Here is an 18,655-nt window from a genome sequence, read left to right as displayed (position 1 = left end):
TCCACCTCCCATCTCTACACAAAACAAATAATTCATAAATATGACAACATATTTTGTTTGCTAAGTGCAACTGATTTTTATCTCTTATTGTTTTTATGTTAATCTTCAAACATGATAACAAGATAATGACATGATTTTGCTGAGGATTCGTGTTTTTTTAAGCCCTGGAAACAAACTGAACATATACATTACATTTACATTTACTCATTTGGCAGACGCTTTTATCCAAAGCAACTTACAAGTGAGGGACAACAACATTTCAATAATAGTTCAACATTTTGTGAAATATGCTTTTTCACTGTCTTACCAAGAGTGAGATGAGCAGGTTGATGCCACCCTCATATCTATCTGTTCAATATGAAGCTGGAGCCAGGAAATGGTTTTCTTAGTTTAGCATGAAGACTGGAAACAGTTAGCCTGGCTCTGTCCAAAGGTAAAAGGTTCATCTCTTCAAAAATCAAATTGTAAGAAAAAACGAGTTGTGTGCTAGATTATTTCTTGGTCAAGAGTAGTGACTTTATTTTTGCACAGTTTAAACAAACAAGGTATAAAATGTTAATGAGTGAGCTTTAGAGGTGCTGGTGAGTGGATTTCTTTTCATTTTACCATGGGACAGAGTCAGGCAAGCTGTTTCCCCGTTTTCGGTTTCATGTTAAGCTAAGCTATCCAGCTGCCAGCTCCAGCCTAATATTTAAATATGAGAGTGCTACCAATCTTCTCATCAAAATGCTCAGCAAGACAGTGTATGGTTGCATTTCCCAAAATATTGAACTCTATTTTAATCTGGGTGACCTGAAGAGCCTTTTACAATTCTATCACACTTTGACAAATTTTTTTAGACACAAGTGAGGTATGAAGTTCAGCCTACAGTTCACAAAATGCTGACTTCAGCTTTGCAGCAATAGAAGAAGAAAACACAGCGGTGCCTCACCTGTCTCATGGAGTGGGGCACAGTAGCTGCCTGTGGAGGCTGGTTTTGCAGTTCCCCCCCAAACGCTATAGCATCACTGGGCATGACCGCTCCACCGCCTCCCCCTCCTCCTCCAGTGTTTATATTTGGACTGCTCCCCATAATGGCCGCCCTGACCCCGTAGGGAACCCTGGCCCCAGCCCTCCCCAAGGTCATGGTGCTTTTGGGCAGCGAGGGATTCAGCCCACTGCCCAGACTCCCAATGCCGACCGGGTCGTCAGCTGTGTCAGTGAAGTACATAGGACCGCCCGTGGCATAGGCAGCATTAAGAGACTGAATATTCTCCATGGACAGTGTTTTACCAGAGCCGGTTAGTCCACCGGTGGAGCTGCTGCTGCTGTTCCTCCGGTGTCCGAGGCGTGGGGAGCGAGGGAGGCGCGGGGAGCGACCAGGACTCCCAGACACTGACCCGTTACCATTGGATCCAACAACATCCAGCTTGGAGACAGAACGTGAGCTACCGTACATGGTGAGACAATATAAGGTGTATACTGCAGAGACGTAAGAGTATCTGGGTCAAATGAATAAATCGGCTGAATCAAAACCGTGAGATGATTGTCCAAAAAGTCAGCTGTAGTAAGCAAAAAATGTAAAATAAATGACCAGAGAAAAATCTTAAATACTAAATCTAGTAGTTGAAAACACTAACTCCCTTCAGTCTTCTACTGTAGAGCTTCTTGACTTGAAGTATCCTGATGCAGTGTTGACATAACTGTGGTCAAGGCCTCTCCAACACCCTCACTGTAATCCATGGGCTTTGTTAGAAAACAATAACCAATAGGGCACTCCTTTAGATAAAGGTAGCCAGCTAATCCACGAGGCCTGCTGTGACAGGATTACCTAGAGAGAAAAGGAGAAAGAGACAGAGATTTACTGATCAGTGGGAGAAAAAAAAAAAAGATATACTGCACTTACAGTACAAAAGAATACACTGGAATTTATTTAACATGTTATGGTTTTGATTAACCTACTTTTGACTAATGGACTACTTTCATTTATGTGTACAGCGTTTGTGCACTGCTGTTAAAACAACAGGAGGGGACAATTAACCCATTGGTCAATGGATAGAAAATGATTTTAAATGATCAATTAAACAAAAAAATCTACATGATGTAAAATTACCATTTGCAGGCCATAGCTGGAAGATGTTCTTACTTTTTCTCTTTTTTATATCAATTAAATGGATTCGTTTTGGTTGTTTTGACTTTGACAAAATAGAATTTCAAAATGTCTCTTTGGGTTTTTGGTAACCTGCAATAGGCACTTGGCATTAGGTTTGACATTTAAAGGGCTAAAAATGGCTAAATGGCTAAATAAAATAATTTCAGAAGATATTAATAATGAAAATAATTGCTGCACCGCAGTGCCTACAGACTGGGTACATAGAAAACAAACTTCAGACAAGCTTCACTAGGCAACCAGAAGTAAAACTGCCACAAGTCTTATCATAGCAGCAGGTAGAAGAAACTGCTTTATTCTAATATTATATCATATGCCACAGAACACAAAGGGTCAAAGGGACAAAGAGTACCACAGGCACAAGCATCACTTGATGGGTCGCTTCATATGATCACACAGGCTGCTTGGTCTCTCCACCACCCATTACGCCTTCTTCTTCAAACCACACTCTCTCCTGACACCTCTGGCAGCAATGCCAAAGTCACTGTCTTGTGATAAACAGGGTGATTCAGTCAGTTGACTTCATATCCATAGAAGTTAATAATCGCTTTTACATGTACTTTTACATGTCACACAATTACATATTATTAAAAATAAAATACTCCAAGTTTACTTTTATTCAGTCGATCAAATCTTGTTATCAGTCCTTTTACATTCTGCAATAATTATGTGGGCAGAAAACATAAAGTTAAAAAAAGATAATAAATATACGCCCATCTGTTCTATTCCTGTTAATCATATGAGTCACACTGGATAGAGGGATCAGCTACACTCGATGCCAAAAATGTAAACTGTAATTCTACATATCAAACAGAGCAGAAACACCACAAGATTATGTTTTTACATGGTCTTACAGCCTGGTAATAGTTTGTCTGTGTGTGTGTGTGTTGGATGAAATAAATAACCTGAACATTAAAACTGATTAAGTCAATCAGGTCAAAGACACCATGTAATTAAAAGAGCTGTGAAAATAATGAAAAAATGTCATTGCTGTCACACTCGTCAGTGTCTTCAATTTAAAAGGTGCAATCAGTAACATTTTACTGTGTTTTGCACAAAATGATGATGATTATTTATGAGCACTGGTTTCGGACGTGTTGCTGATAAATGCCTCAGCTTTCTGTTGCAAATGCTCTAGTCTCACAGGCCCCCTAAACTACCCACCATGGACTATACACTAAGCTATTTGATTGCACAAACAGTGCAGCATTTGAAAGCAGGTTTCAGACTCTAAAAAAAACCTTAGTGTGAAGTCAATGTAGAAGTTAGAAATTCTGGATAGATATATTAAAAATGTTTATTAAATGCAAACTTAAGTGCTCCCTCCAGAGTCAGTTACTGTATCAGATAAAGACATGACATTTACAGCTATTTAAAATCGATGGCCAGCTGGTCAAGAATCATCATTCAGTTATTTGGGTATTGTTTCTTCACTATAACATGTTATTCTTAGAGTGTGGAGATATTTAAAGCCTAGTATTTATTGTACACACTGTGGCTGTGACCTTAAAACTGCTTAGTACTAAAATAATATTAGTAATCTATACATTTAAGGCTATTTTGTAACATAGTGATATTATTTTACATTATTCACATTCAAAATAGGCAGCCATAGAGATAAATGCAGAATAGGGGAAGATGAAGCCCTGAATTAGCTTAGTTTCAGTATAAAGAACAGATTTTAAACTAGTACTTTGGATGTACAGTGTGGCAGAGATTTGAGTAGTTTGTCTAAAATATGCCTCAACAGTCAGCATCTTGAAAATTTCAGTTTAAGACTGATTAACTGTGCAGCCCTTCAGTTTATTCCTTTTAATCCACCTGCACTCCAACTTTAAGTCCCTACCCAGACCTTTAACAGCCCTGCAGTAGTGTATCTTTCCAACTGATGTTTTGCTAGCCACAGATCTTTGGCCAGGGAGGTCTTACTGACAGCCAGTCAGTTACAGCTACACACTCTCAAATGCAAACAGGGACCATCTGCTCTGTCTCCCCTTAGGCCAAAAACACACACCTGGACAGAAACAGGCCAGAACCTTGCCTCCAGCACACAGCGACACACACACACACACACACACACACACACACACACACACACACACACACACACACACACACATTTATATACATGCACTTACACACACACACACATGCACAATGAGCAAACACTGTGCAGGTGTTCACAGTCAGTCAAACAAGAGACAGAGATACACACACAGATGTATCAATCCACATACAAGTAAACATTGAAATAAACAACACATTTACAGATGCACACAGATGAACACACGTCAGCTCAATGTCTGTTAGTGATCATGTCACAAACAACACACACACATCTAATGCTTCATTTGAGGTCAGTATGAGACTGCAGAGACAGAGAGAGAGAGTGTGTGGGTGCTGGGGGCGTTCCTCCTCCTCCCCTTTGGACTTGCTGACCTGTAGATAATGTATAAGGTCGCGTCCCCATTCTCACTATAAAGCAAAAAAATTGATAGTTTGTCTAGCTTCTTTTTTGGGGCCATAATCTAAGCATTCATCAAACACATGCAGAGATCTTTTTCAGCCATGACCTGCCTCTGCTCACATATGTTGGACACTGAGCGGTTGGATTATGAGCCTTGCTCAAAGGCATCTCTGACAGGCTGTAGAAAAGAACATTCACTTCCCCCACTTACATTTTCCCAGTGGAGACCCACAAGGTCTCCTCTGTGATCATTGCTTCAGACTGAAATACGTATGGGGCATTTCATTACAGGTTTGGTAACACAAAACCGCATATTTACTGTATCCGCTTAAGCTACATGTAGTAAAAGTGTTTGGACACAGACAAAATGCATATCCATTTCTGAACAGCTTATCTTGTTAAGGGTTGCAAGGAGCTGGAGCTTATCCCAGCATGCATCAGATTTGAGGTACCTGGGCAGGTCAGCCATCTATCACATGGCTAGACACATTTCTTTTTGTTTTTATTGGCTAGAGAACCTCATGGAAACCAAAACACACACCATGTTATGTTTTCTACAGTTCAAGTCTAAGGGTCACATCAATAAACAACCACAAGTTGAGAATGTGTTTGTGGTGGTTTTAGATTCTGAGAGGGGCCTGGGGTGAGGGACAGCAAACAGCACTGAGAGTCAGATGCAAATAACAGTAACTGCAAGCTTATAATTTCACATGAACCAACCACAATCTTTTTAATGAATCTGCAATTTCAACTTACCTTCCAAGAAGTGTTTTGAAAGGATGAAATATCAAATACAAAAATAGAAAATAATAAAAAAAACAGTGAAAACACACAAACACACCTATGACGCAGCTGGCATCATGAGATCCAGCAAACACTAGCATATGACTACCCAAGACCCATTTGTCAACTGGCTTACTATCCCCTTTTGCCCTTTCACACAGCTGTGAAAAAGCAATGTAGTGCTGCTGTAAGAAACAGCTGTTCAACACTGCTACACTGAAAGTTCATGGAAGTTCACAAAAGCTGTTTGCATTTACATGTGTTTCGGTTTCTGCTGTCATGAAATAGTCACTGAAACCTGGCCCATTAAAACTACAAGTTAACCAGCAGTCACTTCAAAGCTATTTCCAAGCTTCTGCTCTGCTGCTAAAATCCCGATTTTATCCTGACAAAATCTCCATACAGATAAATTAAAGATAAAGAGTGCTGTGTTTTCATCTATATTTACTTACAAAATGTTACTCAAAGCAACAGAATATCTTACTTATTTTGTCTCTCACTCAACGCACAGCCTGCGTCTGGGTAACAAACTGCTGCTCCGCCTCTCTGCCACTCACTGAACAGAGTAGACGCAGAGAGAGATGTGCCTTTCGTTTGAGGGGCAGAACTGGCAACTCTCTTCGTTGGCTACGAAAGTAGCCAAGGTTTGTCCAAAAAGTTGCTCAATTTGATGCTAGTTGCTTTTTTGAAAAAGAAATTGCTAAAGGGGTCTGAAAATGGATCCACTGTTAACACCCCCTGATGATGTAATAGAAAAGGTTTACACCAAATCATTTTGAAAGAGCAAAGGCCAATGGGAAAAGTAAACACTCGGTTAATCAATGGTGTAATTTCATCAAAAACTCAACTCTATCACTCACTCAGTCACTCACAGATATTCAGGGATGTAGCACTGAACCATGGCCAGTCCAGCCAAAAACTAGTGAGTGGGCCCTGGGATGTTTTTTTGTTTTTTTTTGTGAAATTCAAGTTCATGCTTGTTTTGCAATGCTATTTGATATGCACCTTAGCATGGATGTCAATATGTTATGGCAATTGCGATCAGACCTAAGCCTATAACTAATGTTTATTTTCATTATCAACTAATCTACAGATTATTTTGTTGACTGATCAGTTAGTCATTTGATCTATAAAATGTCAGATTGTAAAAGAAATGTCATCATAACTTCCCACAGCCCAAGGTGACCTGTTCAAATGTCTTGTTTTGTCTTTCTAAGAGTCAAAAACCCAACAATATTCAGTGGGAATATTGAAAATTTGCTTAAAAATATTGCTTCAATGTTTTTATCAGCAATCAAAATTGTTGCAAATAAATTTTCTGTAAATAAATTAATGGATTAATCATTCCAGCTCTAATAAGATCAATAATCACACATTTTCACTGTTGCAAAATCAGAATTATCAGCCAAATTCTGACTCGGGCATCTATAATTGTAATCAAAGATTAGCTGCCTTTTATCATAGAGTGTCCTTTAAATATCCAACCATAATATACTCTATTCAAGCCACAGTACCCACTGGAAGTGATCCTGAAACAACCCAGGAGTGAACTTGAGAACCAAAATAACCTCATCGCCTTTATGTCTACAAAACACTCTACAGGAAACACCAGTGCATACAACGCCCTGTGTTTCATCCTCTGCCTCCCTGTACTGTTCCTAACAGCCATGCTGTATGCCTCATCTTTCTTCCACACACTCCCTCCACACACACACACACACACACAATGCTGTCTTAGGCCTCAAAGTCCTAGAATATCACACTAGGCTACCAAGAAAGTCTCCACAGTTGAATGCCAAGTACTTGTACTTGTGTAGATATCCAGTACGTGTTGGCACAGCAGAGGACATACTTCAAATTTTGTCATTTGCACAACATGGCTACAGATAAAAACTCAAATTTTCTGCCACATTAAGACATTTTAAGTTAGTATGGCAAACTCATTAGCATACACACACACACACACACACACACACACACACACACACACACACACATATATATATACATATATACAGAGCAACATTAGTATTCAATCAGAGTCATGAATCTAAATCCAATATTCAGTCCTCTTTCAGCTCTGTTTTTGGTCTCTAGTAACTCCTGAGGGAAATATCTGGCTCTTTAGCTGCTAATGCTCCATTTTGTTCACCAGCTAGTCGCCAACTTTGTATGTCTGTTGATTAGTGCTGGGAACGTAGCCTACAGTGGGGTTTTTAGAGGTTTTTTTTTTTGTTTGCTGAAAACAGCTGCCTGCTTCAGCCAAAAACGACACCCAGAATGACCCAAAACAGTAAAGTTGATGCCCAGAAAACCAGATGAGCTGAAAGACGCTATGAAGCTCAAAAGAGCTGAGCAAAACTGCAGCTTAGGGTGACAATTATCTGTGTGTAAAACTTGTCACTACAAGCAAATCGCTTTCACATACAAGAAGTCATGTGATCCACTGTTAATATACAAATATTGATTATAGTAGCTTTAAATTGACATTATTTTAAACGATACAGATGTTACTGTAAAACTTATGATAGACCCAAGCAGACATGATTGGGAGGATTAGTATTAAACACAAGGTATGGGTATGAAAGACAGGTTGTTAGTTACCTAATATGGGAGACAGCTGTTTCATCTCTTTTTCTTTTCCCCATCACTCTCTCTCCTGCCTCTAATCCATCCTTTCCCTCTCTCCCTGATGCTTTCACTTCCTCTCGCAGTGTCTATCTTTCTCCATCAGCATTCCTAAAGGTGTTCAGCATGTTCTATTTATGTGACAACCACGCATCCGACTATCACACCGCACAAAGCAACACACCACTCAACCTATACTTATCCAGCTGGTGTTTCAGCGTGGGAGCTGAATTTGACAAAGTTCGTCTCTCGCCTGAGGATCGAGGCTCATAAAAACACATTGCACTCATCTTGAATATTATTTTTCTCCATTGCTTTCTGTTCCTGTCAGGCTCGTTGTGATATGATGTGGCTGGAAAGGACTCACTGGTGCTGTCTGGGGTTACACATCTCACTGAAAGTCAACTCGGCAGCTCCACTGAAGGGGAGAGCCCAACTTGTTCTGCACCTAATCTGTCTGAAGATTCAAAGTGATGATCCACCGTTCACCAGATTCAACATTTTTTAGCTGCTTTTTCAGGACAATGATAACATTACCTGTGAAAATCGAATTGCTATTTGTCCAAAGGGTGCAAAGGTGAGGTGAAGTATCTCAACCCCAACAGTACTACTATTACGTCATGGTAAGTACAAGATAAAACGCAAGACTATGTGACAACTCATGTGTCATCCAGGGCGCGGATTTATGAAACTTCTAAGAAATACATTTAAAAATGCTCTAAGAACTTGCAACTTTGGTGTAACGTCAGTCTTTGCTGGGTGTTTTTCTGAAAAACATTATTTTCATTTTTAAAGAAGTAAATTTTATCTGTGTGAAATCATTAACGTAAATCATAAGACCACAATAACATGCAGACAATAAAGACGCATGGAAAGTGCTGGCAAAAAAATTTACTTCCTGCTTTAATTGTGTTGTTTGCAAAAACATAAAAAAGTGTCCTATCTAATATCCTATCTAATGTTTAAATCATATGTAAATAATATGCTTGCCAATATCGCTTCAGCTAACATATTTTTCATCATGTCAGTTACTTAGTACAGTGTCCTTTGTGCATGTCTCAAAAGATGTGTGCACTCCTCTGTTGCTGTGCTTCAGTCATGTAGGAGCTGCTCTTAAATTTAAGAGCACTTTTAAGTTGCAAGAAATAATATAGATAAAAACCTTTTATTCTTAAGTTTGCAAGCACAAGTAAAAGTGAATTATTTTTACTTTCACATTTCACTTTAAGCAGTTTGGTAAATACAGGCCCGAGGTCACTCCCAGCACAGCATCTCACTACTTCATGATGTATTTGGGATTACCAGGATGCACTGCTGTGTAAAGCATAACTCAGGCAATGTTGCTGTTTTAGTTTTGAGTACTTGGTTCCACATGCAAACACAAGATATTGTCTTGATGTCTGGGCATGATATTGATGACATATCATTCATCATCATTATCAACAGTTTTGTGCCGATTTCTGCATTTTTAACTGGAATGTAACACAAGTAAAACAACCTCTACAGGATTTATGTGGAAATTTATTAAAAAAAACTCAAATTCAAAAATTAAAATGTTTTTGTCAATTGTACCATGAATAGAAAAACAAACTAATCCTGTACAATCCTGTATACTGGGATAGCCAAACCTGCAATGGGAGTTTTTCAATTAACTAAGCAGCCCAATTACATCTGGGAGAAAATATTAGCAGTCTGTGACAGTGAATAATGTGTTAGGCAGAAGATGTCTGGGAAAGATACAGACTTTGACAGTTCCACAGGTTCTATCTGCAATAATATATATAATATAGTTCAGACACTGGAGAGCACAGCTCTGATAAGAGACAGATAGCATCAGCTCCAGTCTATTGTGTACCACAGGAAATTAATCCGAGATGCAGGCTGGGCAAACAAAATACGCATACAATCAGGCGTTCACTCACACACACACACACACACACACACACACACACACACACACACACACACACACACTATATATATGACTCACACACAAGCGCACACACATTCATACATGAAAAAATACACGGGTGCCATGGACATGCAATTACAGACCGTACACTTATCTAATCTTGGCTGCTGCTGCCTACAAAACAAATATGGAAAATGTACCATTGAGATCAGACAATTAACACAAAGGAAGGGAAGCACAAAAACCAATTCAGGAGTGTGTCCAAGTTAATGGAAGAGAAAGTGAGAATGTAACTCCCCCAGGCTCATCCTGTAAAGAGGAATGTGCTCATACAGTCAACTTGCAAGGGTTTAAAAAGGATGAGAAAGAGACCCAAACATCTCCTGAATTTATCTATCTATCTATCTATCTATCTATCTATCTATCTATCTATCTATCTATCTATCTATCTATCTATCATCCATCTATCCATCTATCCATCTGATATGATAGAATAAATCCTACCCTTGGCAAAGTGATAAAAAAAATAAAAACTTAAATTGAATGTATAAATAACAAAAAGCCATCAACGATTAGATAAAAGTGAGATCCGGGAAGTGATTTAAAAGAGCTACTATCTTGGTCAGGCTAAGTTACTCATGTTGTTCCTAAATCTTGAGCTGTTACGACAAAAGTTTTTACCTTTGATGTTGAGCCTGGAGACAGAGGAGTCAGACGGCTCCAGAAAGATTCATTAGGGCTCAAAAGCTCAGGAAGATATGACTACGGATCAGGTCATGTTAAGTTCTGAAAGTTATTGTTAAAACTAGTTATGAAAGCAAATAAGATAGAGCAGAATTAGGATCAAGTCTACCCAAACGAAGACTGTGGTGTGCAGAGCAGGGACATTTAAAAATGTCCAGTGTTTACAATAATCTCAGTGGAAGGAAGCAGCTCAGTTCCCTGACTCGGTGTTCCCGGAGGAGGGGCGGTGCAAAGAAATGGAGCTGTGGGCGGAACACCCCCCCCCCCCCCCCCCCACTTCAAACCCAACCACCCTCTCTTGTGCGTTGCAAAACACACGCAGCAGATTTCATTAACATGATCACATCGGATCCATGTTGTGCTCCGATCGATTTGGTTTGCGACGTTGTTATCAGTCCTTTACTGTTGCCTGATCGTGTCTCGACTGCGTGGCTTTACGTGCAATCTGTCAGCTGGCAAGACGTGGCTGCTGACAGCCCTGTGCAGCAATAACAGCTATGAGGACACCATCGGACGTGCACAGGTCTCTGTGTTGTCTTGGAAAAAGTTCAGACACAAAAACAACAAGCCTGAAGAACTCTGTTGGAAATATCACAACACAACTAAAAGTCCCAATGGGAATAGAGATGAAACATAAACTTATTTATTGACTACCACAGGCACACTTCCCACACGCTATCGGAATATAAGTGATACCACAGGAGATATTCAATACAATAAGGTCACAAAACTGGTGCTGTAAAAGAATATTATAAGACTTTATATGCCTTTGAGAAACTACAAGGTTGTCAGCAGCACTTCATCTCCCGCCTGCAACACAGTGAACAGATTGATAATCGCATTTAGAGGTACACAGACAAGACATAGTGTTATTAGCCTGTTATTCCCGGGAAAGCCTCTGGCTGTACAGCTACAATTGGTTTATTGAACAAAGCGGGAGGACGCCTTGTTGAATGGGCTCACATTGTCGTTTGTTGCCCGCAAAAATACAAAACGTATCATAATGACAGTCCGGTCGAAACACGTATACTGCTCCCCTCCGGCGGAAATTTCACAGAGCCATGTAGTGTACTGGTCTCACAGCTGACCTGAAACTGCTGCACCTCAAAGCGGCCATCAAATTTTAATTATGTTATTGCTCATGTTCCTGTTAGTCCTCAAACGTGGCTACATGCAGCGACTCACACAAACACAGACAGCACACACGTGAGGGTGACCGAGAAGTGGCCAACATGACTACAACAGATATGTACATAGACCTATAGACACACACACACACACACACACACACACACACACACACACACACACACACACACACACACACACACACACACACACACACACGTAGGCCCGTGTAATAAATCATGCATGTGTACACGCACACACTCAGACTGCCGGCTAAGTTCCAATACTCACTGCGGCTGTGTTAACGTTACTGCCCTCGGTTGTGAAACAAGCTCCGTGTTTCAAAAAGAAAAACAAAAAAAGGCCAGTCACATATCCTCTTCAGTTATTCTGCCGCTGTCAAACCTCAAAGTGACGCTTCGTAACGTAGCAGACAGTCAGCCGAGGGGAAACGCTCTCCTTCGGGTTGTCTCCCCGTCTCCTGTCTATCTCTTCTGTCTATCTTTCCCTCTTTTCCGTCTTTGCCAGCTCTACCACTGGTGGCTTCCCCACTGCCCGGGCGCTCCCGTGACGTCACGACGGTGGAGCGCGCGCCCCCGAGACGTACGCAACCCCCTCCCACTCCTCCTCCTCCCTTCCTCTCTCCCTCCCTTCCTCTGTTCCATTATTAAAAGAGAGAGATACTTTTCATCTTTAAATGTAAATGTTCTCCTTGGCTTAATGTAATTTCACCCACACTGTAAATTTATCATATTGTACATAAAAATCCATAATTTTATATCCTGAAAAACAGGCATTTTATGTGGATGTTTAACTATGAAAGAATTCAATAATTCAGGTAAAATCATTTGTTAGCTTAGGCATTTATAAACGTCATGGAGGTCTTTGTTGTCTCTGCTCCACATTGTAACACAGTGGAATTCTAAGCCAGTGCAGTGTCATAGTCTATTATTAGATGCAACAATGCTCTATAAGCTGATCAAACGTTTTTGTGTGAACTATTAAACTGCAGCACAATAGCTGTCAAATAAATGCTTTAGAGTAACAAGTATGATATTTGCCTCTGACATGTTGCTGGATAAATACCTCTAAACTGTTAAGTGCAGTACCTGAGCAAATTACATTCCATCACTGGACATCACAGGTCGCACCTTGGATACATTTGTGGGAGGTCACCTTACATCTACATGTACAGGTCATTCACACAAATAAGGTTGAACAGGTAATCAAATAGAACCTGCCACAATAAGGAAATATGGGGGATTTTGAATAACTTCAGTACTTTTGATAACAGGTTTTAACTAACTCTTGGCTAATCTGCTCAGTTAACCCAAATTGTCACTATTTGGCTTGTTTCAAAACAGATGCCCAGCAAGTTGAAATAGCGACACAGCAGAACTTTTTCACAGCAGAAAAGGTCAGAACAGGTGTAACTAATATGATTGTTAACTGCTTCATTGCAGAGCTGGAACTGAGTCATCATTAATGCCATTAGTTCCACCTGTGTTGTTCCTGCAAGAAGTCAAAATGTCAATTTTTGTTAGATTTAAATGTTCTTCTGTCTGAGAAAGGGCTGTCAATTTAATATGTCATCCACAGTATGGATCTGTATTGATTTCATCATCACATGATGACTTTGATAGTTTTATGATTATTTCAGCTCGGGTGTGATATGGCCACTAGGAGGAGATAATCTCACTAAGTTTAAACTTTTATTTATTCAATTTTATTGAAGAGTATCTCATCTCTTTAGTGTGATGCTTCTATGCTCTCTTCTCGGCATCGATGCTTTTTCTCATGATAGCAGGACCTGGCATGTTCTCCCTAACACAGAGTCAGTCTGTGTTTGATGAGTGAATGACCTACATACAGTATTGGGTAAGAGTAAAGAGAATGTGGCATATTTCATAGCTGGTCACTCTGATCTAGCAGGTCTCTCTCTTTGTCTGTCTCACACACAATTATATTCATCCTAAAGACATCTTTCCAACTAGACACTGAGCAAAGACATACACATACACACACACACACACACACACACACACACACACACACACACACACACACAGTGGCCCAGTTCCCTGGGCGCCAGTCAGTCAGACAGCTGAGGTATAAATAGTTTGCTGGCTAAAGTTCCCCTTGAGAGAAACACATCAGGAGTGGTGGACCAGCGCTCTCTTCTGAAATCTCCACTAACTCCATCAGTGAGAACTTTCACTGGTTCTTTTAGTTGCCAGTGGCTTTCATGTGTTTTAATATTGTGAAGATTTGTAACACTGTACTGAAAAGTGCTATCACTAATCAAACATAATTCTATCAAGCATATTGATAAAGCTAGGCTTAAAGGTATAGGAACATTAAGTCTTATGAATCTCTTGATACATGAGACACGGGGTTTCGTGTGTCTTGCTCAGGGAACACAAAAATAAGATCTGGGGGACTAATTTTTGAGATATGCAATTTATTAATCAGAAAAATACATATCACTTACACAACAAAGACTTAGTTTTGAGCTTTATTTATCAGATATGTTTTGGCCAAGCACGCCAGGTGGATGTCTTAGTATTCAACAAAAGATAACATTAAAGAGATGAGTGAATTATGGACCCTGAAGTTAAAGGTTTCCACATGAAGTGATCAAAACATAAAATAATATCTATGAAAGTACAATGTCCCAGTTAACATTTTAAACACACTGCTCAAAATTCAAAGAAATAACTGACAAACAAGATTATTGAAACTAAAACATGAGTTGAGCAAAAAGTGGATGTGCAGCGAACTGGAAATTTGGCGCATCCCCACGGACAATGTAAGCCATGAGACAACAGACCAGAGTGTTGGTTAAACAATGGTGCCACATTGTGGTCAAATATGAGTATTGCAATATGTATGTACCGTGTATGACTTATCTTGTACCTTTCTTACAGACTGCAAATGAACCTCATCACCAACTGCCAAATAAGTGATCTTACCTGCTTTGTTTAGTTAAAACGGAGGAGACAGGAGAGGCCTGTTGATTTTACCTCACACATTGCACATTGTATTTATTATTATAACTATAATATAGTAGTTTTTTTTTTTGCTTTACTTATTTACTGCTTTACTTTCCCTCTTCCCTGCAGGGAAGTTTTTCTGATATACTATATATACAGTATATTCTACTATTTCCTGTTAACTGGTCTGTGCTGCAAGAAACACAATTCTATAAAATCCATTAATGTATATGCCCCATTACTAACAAACAGAGCTGATGTGTGACTGAATGATCTGAGAGGAGAAACAACAGTTTCAGTAGAAGTTACGCATTGGTTTCCTTTGATGTATGTGGCACTTTAAGTTGCACGACCTACAGGAGTGATTACGAGTACGTTGTTGGGGTCCTCTCCAAAAATACTAAAAACAGGGTAAAGCTTTGGTCTGCCACTGAGGGGAAAGCCAGCCATAGAGTAGAGAAAGGCTTTCGCTGCTGGTACGGTCTCAGTGAAGGCACATCCTGTGTAAGAGTAGATCAGAGTCCTGGTGTCCACGTCATAGAAGGAGACCTCTCCCTTCTCATAATCGACAAATACACCAACTGTCTGGGGTCTTTGCGTCAGGAACAGTTGACCAGAGTTAACATTATGAACAAAAAAGTGATCACCTAAACTGAATCCACAAAGTTTCCAGCCCATCTTGTCAGTGCTGGGGGAGTTTTCATATTTTAAGGACTCTTTGACCACTGTTAACATCCAACCTGTGCTCCCACTGACCCGAACCTCATAGTAGAACTTACCTGAGGAATAACCATCTTTCCCAAAGACTACAGGAATACCTTGATATCCTTCCCCAAATAAAGCTTTGAGAAACTTCAGCAGTCGGCTTTGCCGTAATCTCACTTCCTTCCCATTCTCAGACACCAAGAGTTCGGAATTGGCTGCGTAGGCGTCCAGAGTCACATCCACTGCATTACACTGCTGGATCATCATCAGCTCGTCCTTCGGTGGATTCCACACTTCTGTAATAAATTCATCTGTTATTGCTGCTGCATCAGGCTGTTCAGCTCTCTCACAGCCATCAGACAACCTAACCTCATGAATTAACATCTCCATCTCATTACTGAGTGTCTTTTCCATCTGAGCCACAGTTTTTTTAACCATTCCCACATGACTCTGTTGACTGCTGTCAGAGAGATTGTGTGTAAATGGAGGTGCGAAGTGGGACAGGGGGTGGAACAGGTCCTTGTGTAGTTCAGGGACATAAAGGGATGACCAGCTCTGCAGGAGGTGGATGTCATCCTCTGTTTGTAAGAGTTTCTCCATTTTGGATCTTCTCCTCCGCAACTCATTGAGCTCTTGCTCCAGTTGTGTCACATGGTCTTCAGCCTGCTTCTCTGCTGCTCTCTGCTTCTCCTGGATCAGGCCAATCAGCTCGAACTGACTTCTTTGCAGAGAGGCCACCGGAGCAGCGAGAACCTCATCAATATCTGCTATCTCTTTATCCAAGTATTTCTTCCTCTGTTCAACAGAGTGTTTGATTTCCTCAATACTCCTGGTTTTTGTGTCTTCCATCATTTTAATTTCGGACGTCACATCCTCCAGCTGGGCTTTCCTCTCTCGAAACACATTCTCTAACGGGACGGCTTCATGCATCACATGGTTGTCTTTCAAGCACATGAAACAAACACACATCTGGTCTGTGTGACAGAAGAGCTCGAACATCTTGCCATGCCTCTTACACACCCTGTCCTCCAGGTTTGACACAGGGTCAATCAGCTTGTGCTTCTTAAAGGTTGTGACTCTGTGATGAGGCTCCAGGTGAGACTGGCAGTATGAGGCCAAACACACCACGCACGTCTTCTGGGCTTTGAGCTTCAGCTCAAGGCAGATGTCACAGGGAACCTCCCCTGGTTTTGCAAGTATTTGATCTTCACTCCTCACCCTCATGTTGTTGAAACGCTCCACCATATCTCTGAACTCTGTGTTGACCTGAAGCTGTGGTCTTCTGCGGAACTTCTTCTTACAGAGGGGGCACTGTATCAGGTCACTGCTGTCCCAGTACCCTGTGATACAAGCCTTGCAGTAGTTGTGTCCACATGGAGTAGTGACAGGCTGAGTGAACCCATCCAGACAGATAGAACACAGAGACTGTTCTTCACATGGGAGGCTGCTGGCTGAGGCCATGTCTAGATAAGAGGAGATGATTTGATGAAGACTGACGGATTAGGGTTGACATGCAACAAAGATCCATGAACTTAACCTCTTGCCCACCAGAGTGCCCATCTTTAACTAACTATGTGTTACCTTTCATTTCTTAGGTATACCACTGATTAAAACAGTGATACAGAAAATTTCCTGTGGAAACTTACCAACTGAAATTGCTGCACTCAATTAGACCTAATTGGCAGTTCACGACAATGCAGAATGTCAGTGTGATGATTTATAAAAGTATTTTAGGATCTATCGTTCCTCTGACATTAAGAGAAAAGAATTTCAAAGTGTATAAATAGACTTGACTAACACACCTTAGTGAGGTATGCTGGCTATGCGCCACTGATTATGTCCTTCCCTGAAACTTGTAGAAAACAGCATCAACAGCAAACATCTTATATGCTTATAATATAAATATTTCAAATAAAATCAGCTTGTAATTAGTCTACTTTAAATCTGTGATTAAATACAGGACATGTATCATAGTACTTGACACTATAAAACACAGCCTAAAGTTAGTTAAACATTGGGTCTGTGAAAGTAAACTATGGTGACCTAATCATTATAAATTCTCATTTACACAAACTTATTGGAACTGATAGCATTTGTAAAGATAATAGTATACCCAACAGGTGAATAAGAAATAGGCTATCTTAATTCAGGAAGATCAAAAAAACTGATGAACTTTACCTGCTGTGATGTCTGTGTTGTCCGTGAAAAAGTTTCCCTTAAGTAGGCTAGATTCATTTCACCAGACTGGCACGTGATCACTCACTTCACCCACTCCTCCTCTTCCTGGAAAAACTTAACTAAAACTGACTTCGGCAGCCTTGCTCCCTCCCCTCAGACTGCTATTGTGAATCTTTTCCTGCATGGATCATTCATTTTTAACTTTAACAAAAGAAGAAGTTCTTTGTAAACAATATGTGGACTACATATTTTTCAGATACATACAACTACATTTTTGGACAGTATCTTTACTGTTGGGGCTTTATATTTTATTTAATTTTACAGTTTGTCTGTTGTGGTATTACTATATTCTCTGAAATCCTTTAGAAATTCTGTTTATCACAAAAAAAGTACAAAAAACCATCTGGTAACTCAAGCTTCATTTCTACATGAGGTATTGCAAATGAAAGAAAACAACAAAACTGTATTCCTAATTCAGAAATGAAACAGCAATAATGCTTCTTGTAATCTGGAAAACCTCAACAATTTCCTAACTTAAAGCTATTAAAGCTACAAGCTTTGCTATTGCTACATAGCCAACATTAGCATTAACAGTTGTTGACATACCAGTAGAAGAAAATGTTGCCAGTTCAGCATCATACTTCAATGCTTTACCCGCTAAGAGCTGTCTCCAGCAGTGGAAAGCAACCCATTTGTTTTGCTTCTGTTTCTATCACTTCCTTCTTTCTACTGAAGTTAGCATGCTAACCAGTTATCCTCATCACTTTTCAATACCGAGTCACCATGGCGTTCAGTCTGAAATAGTTTACAACATTTTATTGTCTGATACATACATCTCTGTAGTTTTTCTTTATTTTCCGTCATATTAGCCAACATGGAGTCAGTGCTGTGTTAAAATAATCTAAAATGATAAATGAGTTTGACCTTTAAACCTGCGAAGAGACATTCTTCATATGACTTATGAAGAA

General features: G+C 40.0%; 2 protein-coding genes across 5 annotated transcripts in view; both read right to left on the bottom strand.

Annotated features, from left to right (window-relative positions):
* LOC111663677 (ELKS/Rab6-interacting/CAST family member 1-like) overlaps positions 1 to 12,371 on the bottom strand; it is a 118,394-nt gene extending 106,023 nt beyond the window's left edge. For 2 of the 4 annotated variants that reach the window (XR_002761404.2, XM_087177047.1), the window contains exons 1-2: positions 12,103 to 12,371; positions 932 to 1,810 (exon numbers count right to left, since the gene is read on the bottom strand). Coding sequence is in view for 3 of the 4 variants with exons in the window: in XM_087177047.1 (XP_087033173.1) it covers positions 932 to 1,438 (507 nt within the window). In the remaining variant the exon portion in view is untranslated. The remainder of the gene's footprint in view (positions 1 to 931; positions 1,811 to 12,102) is intronic. The other 2 variants (XM_023417975.2, XM_023417977.2) reach the window with 1 other exon arrangement.
* Positions 12,372 to 14,252: 1,881 nt separating this feature from the next.
* LOC111663650 (E3 ubiquitin-protein ligase TRIM39-like) lies at positions 14,253 to 17,750 on the bottom strand. The gene is made up of 2 exons (XM_023417927.2): positions 17,688 to 17,750; positions 14,253 to 16,972 (listed from the first exon to the last, which is right to left on the bottom strand). The coding sequence occupies exon 2, from the start codon at positions 16,968 to 16,970 to the stop codon at positions 15,144 to 15,146; it is 1,827 nt and encodes a 608-aa protein (XP_023273695.1). The 5' UTR covers positions 16,971 to 16,972; positions 17,688 to 17,750; the 3' UTR covers positions 14,253 to 15,143.
* Positions 17,751 to 18,655: the final 905 nt, after the last annotated feature.

The sequence above is a fragment of the Seriola lalandi genome, unplaced genomic scaffold (assembly GCF_002814215.2).
Source record: "Seriola lalandi dorsalis isolate HSWRI2012SDOR001 ecotype SW California unplaced genomic scaffold, Sedor1 jcf7180002054579, whole genome shotgun sequence".
NCBI lineage: Eukaryota > Metazoa > Chordata > Actinopteri > Carangiformes > Carangidae > Seriola > Seriola lalandi.
Note: the sequence above shows the minus strand (reverse complement) of the source record. Positions and strands in the feature narration are given on the sequence as shown.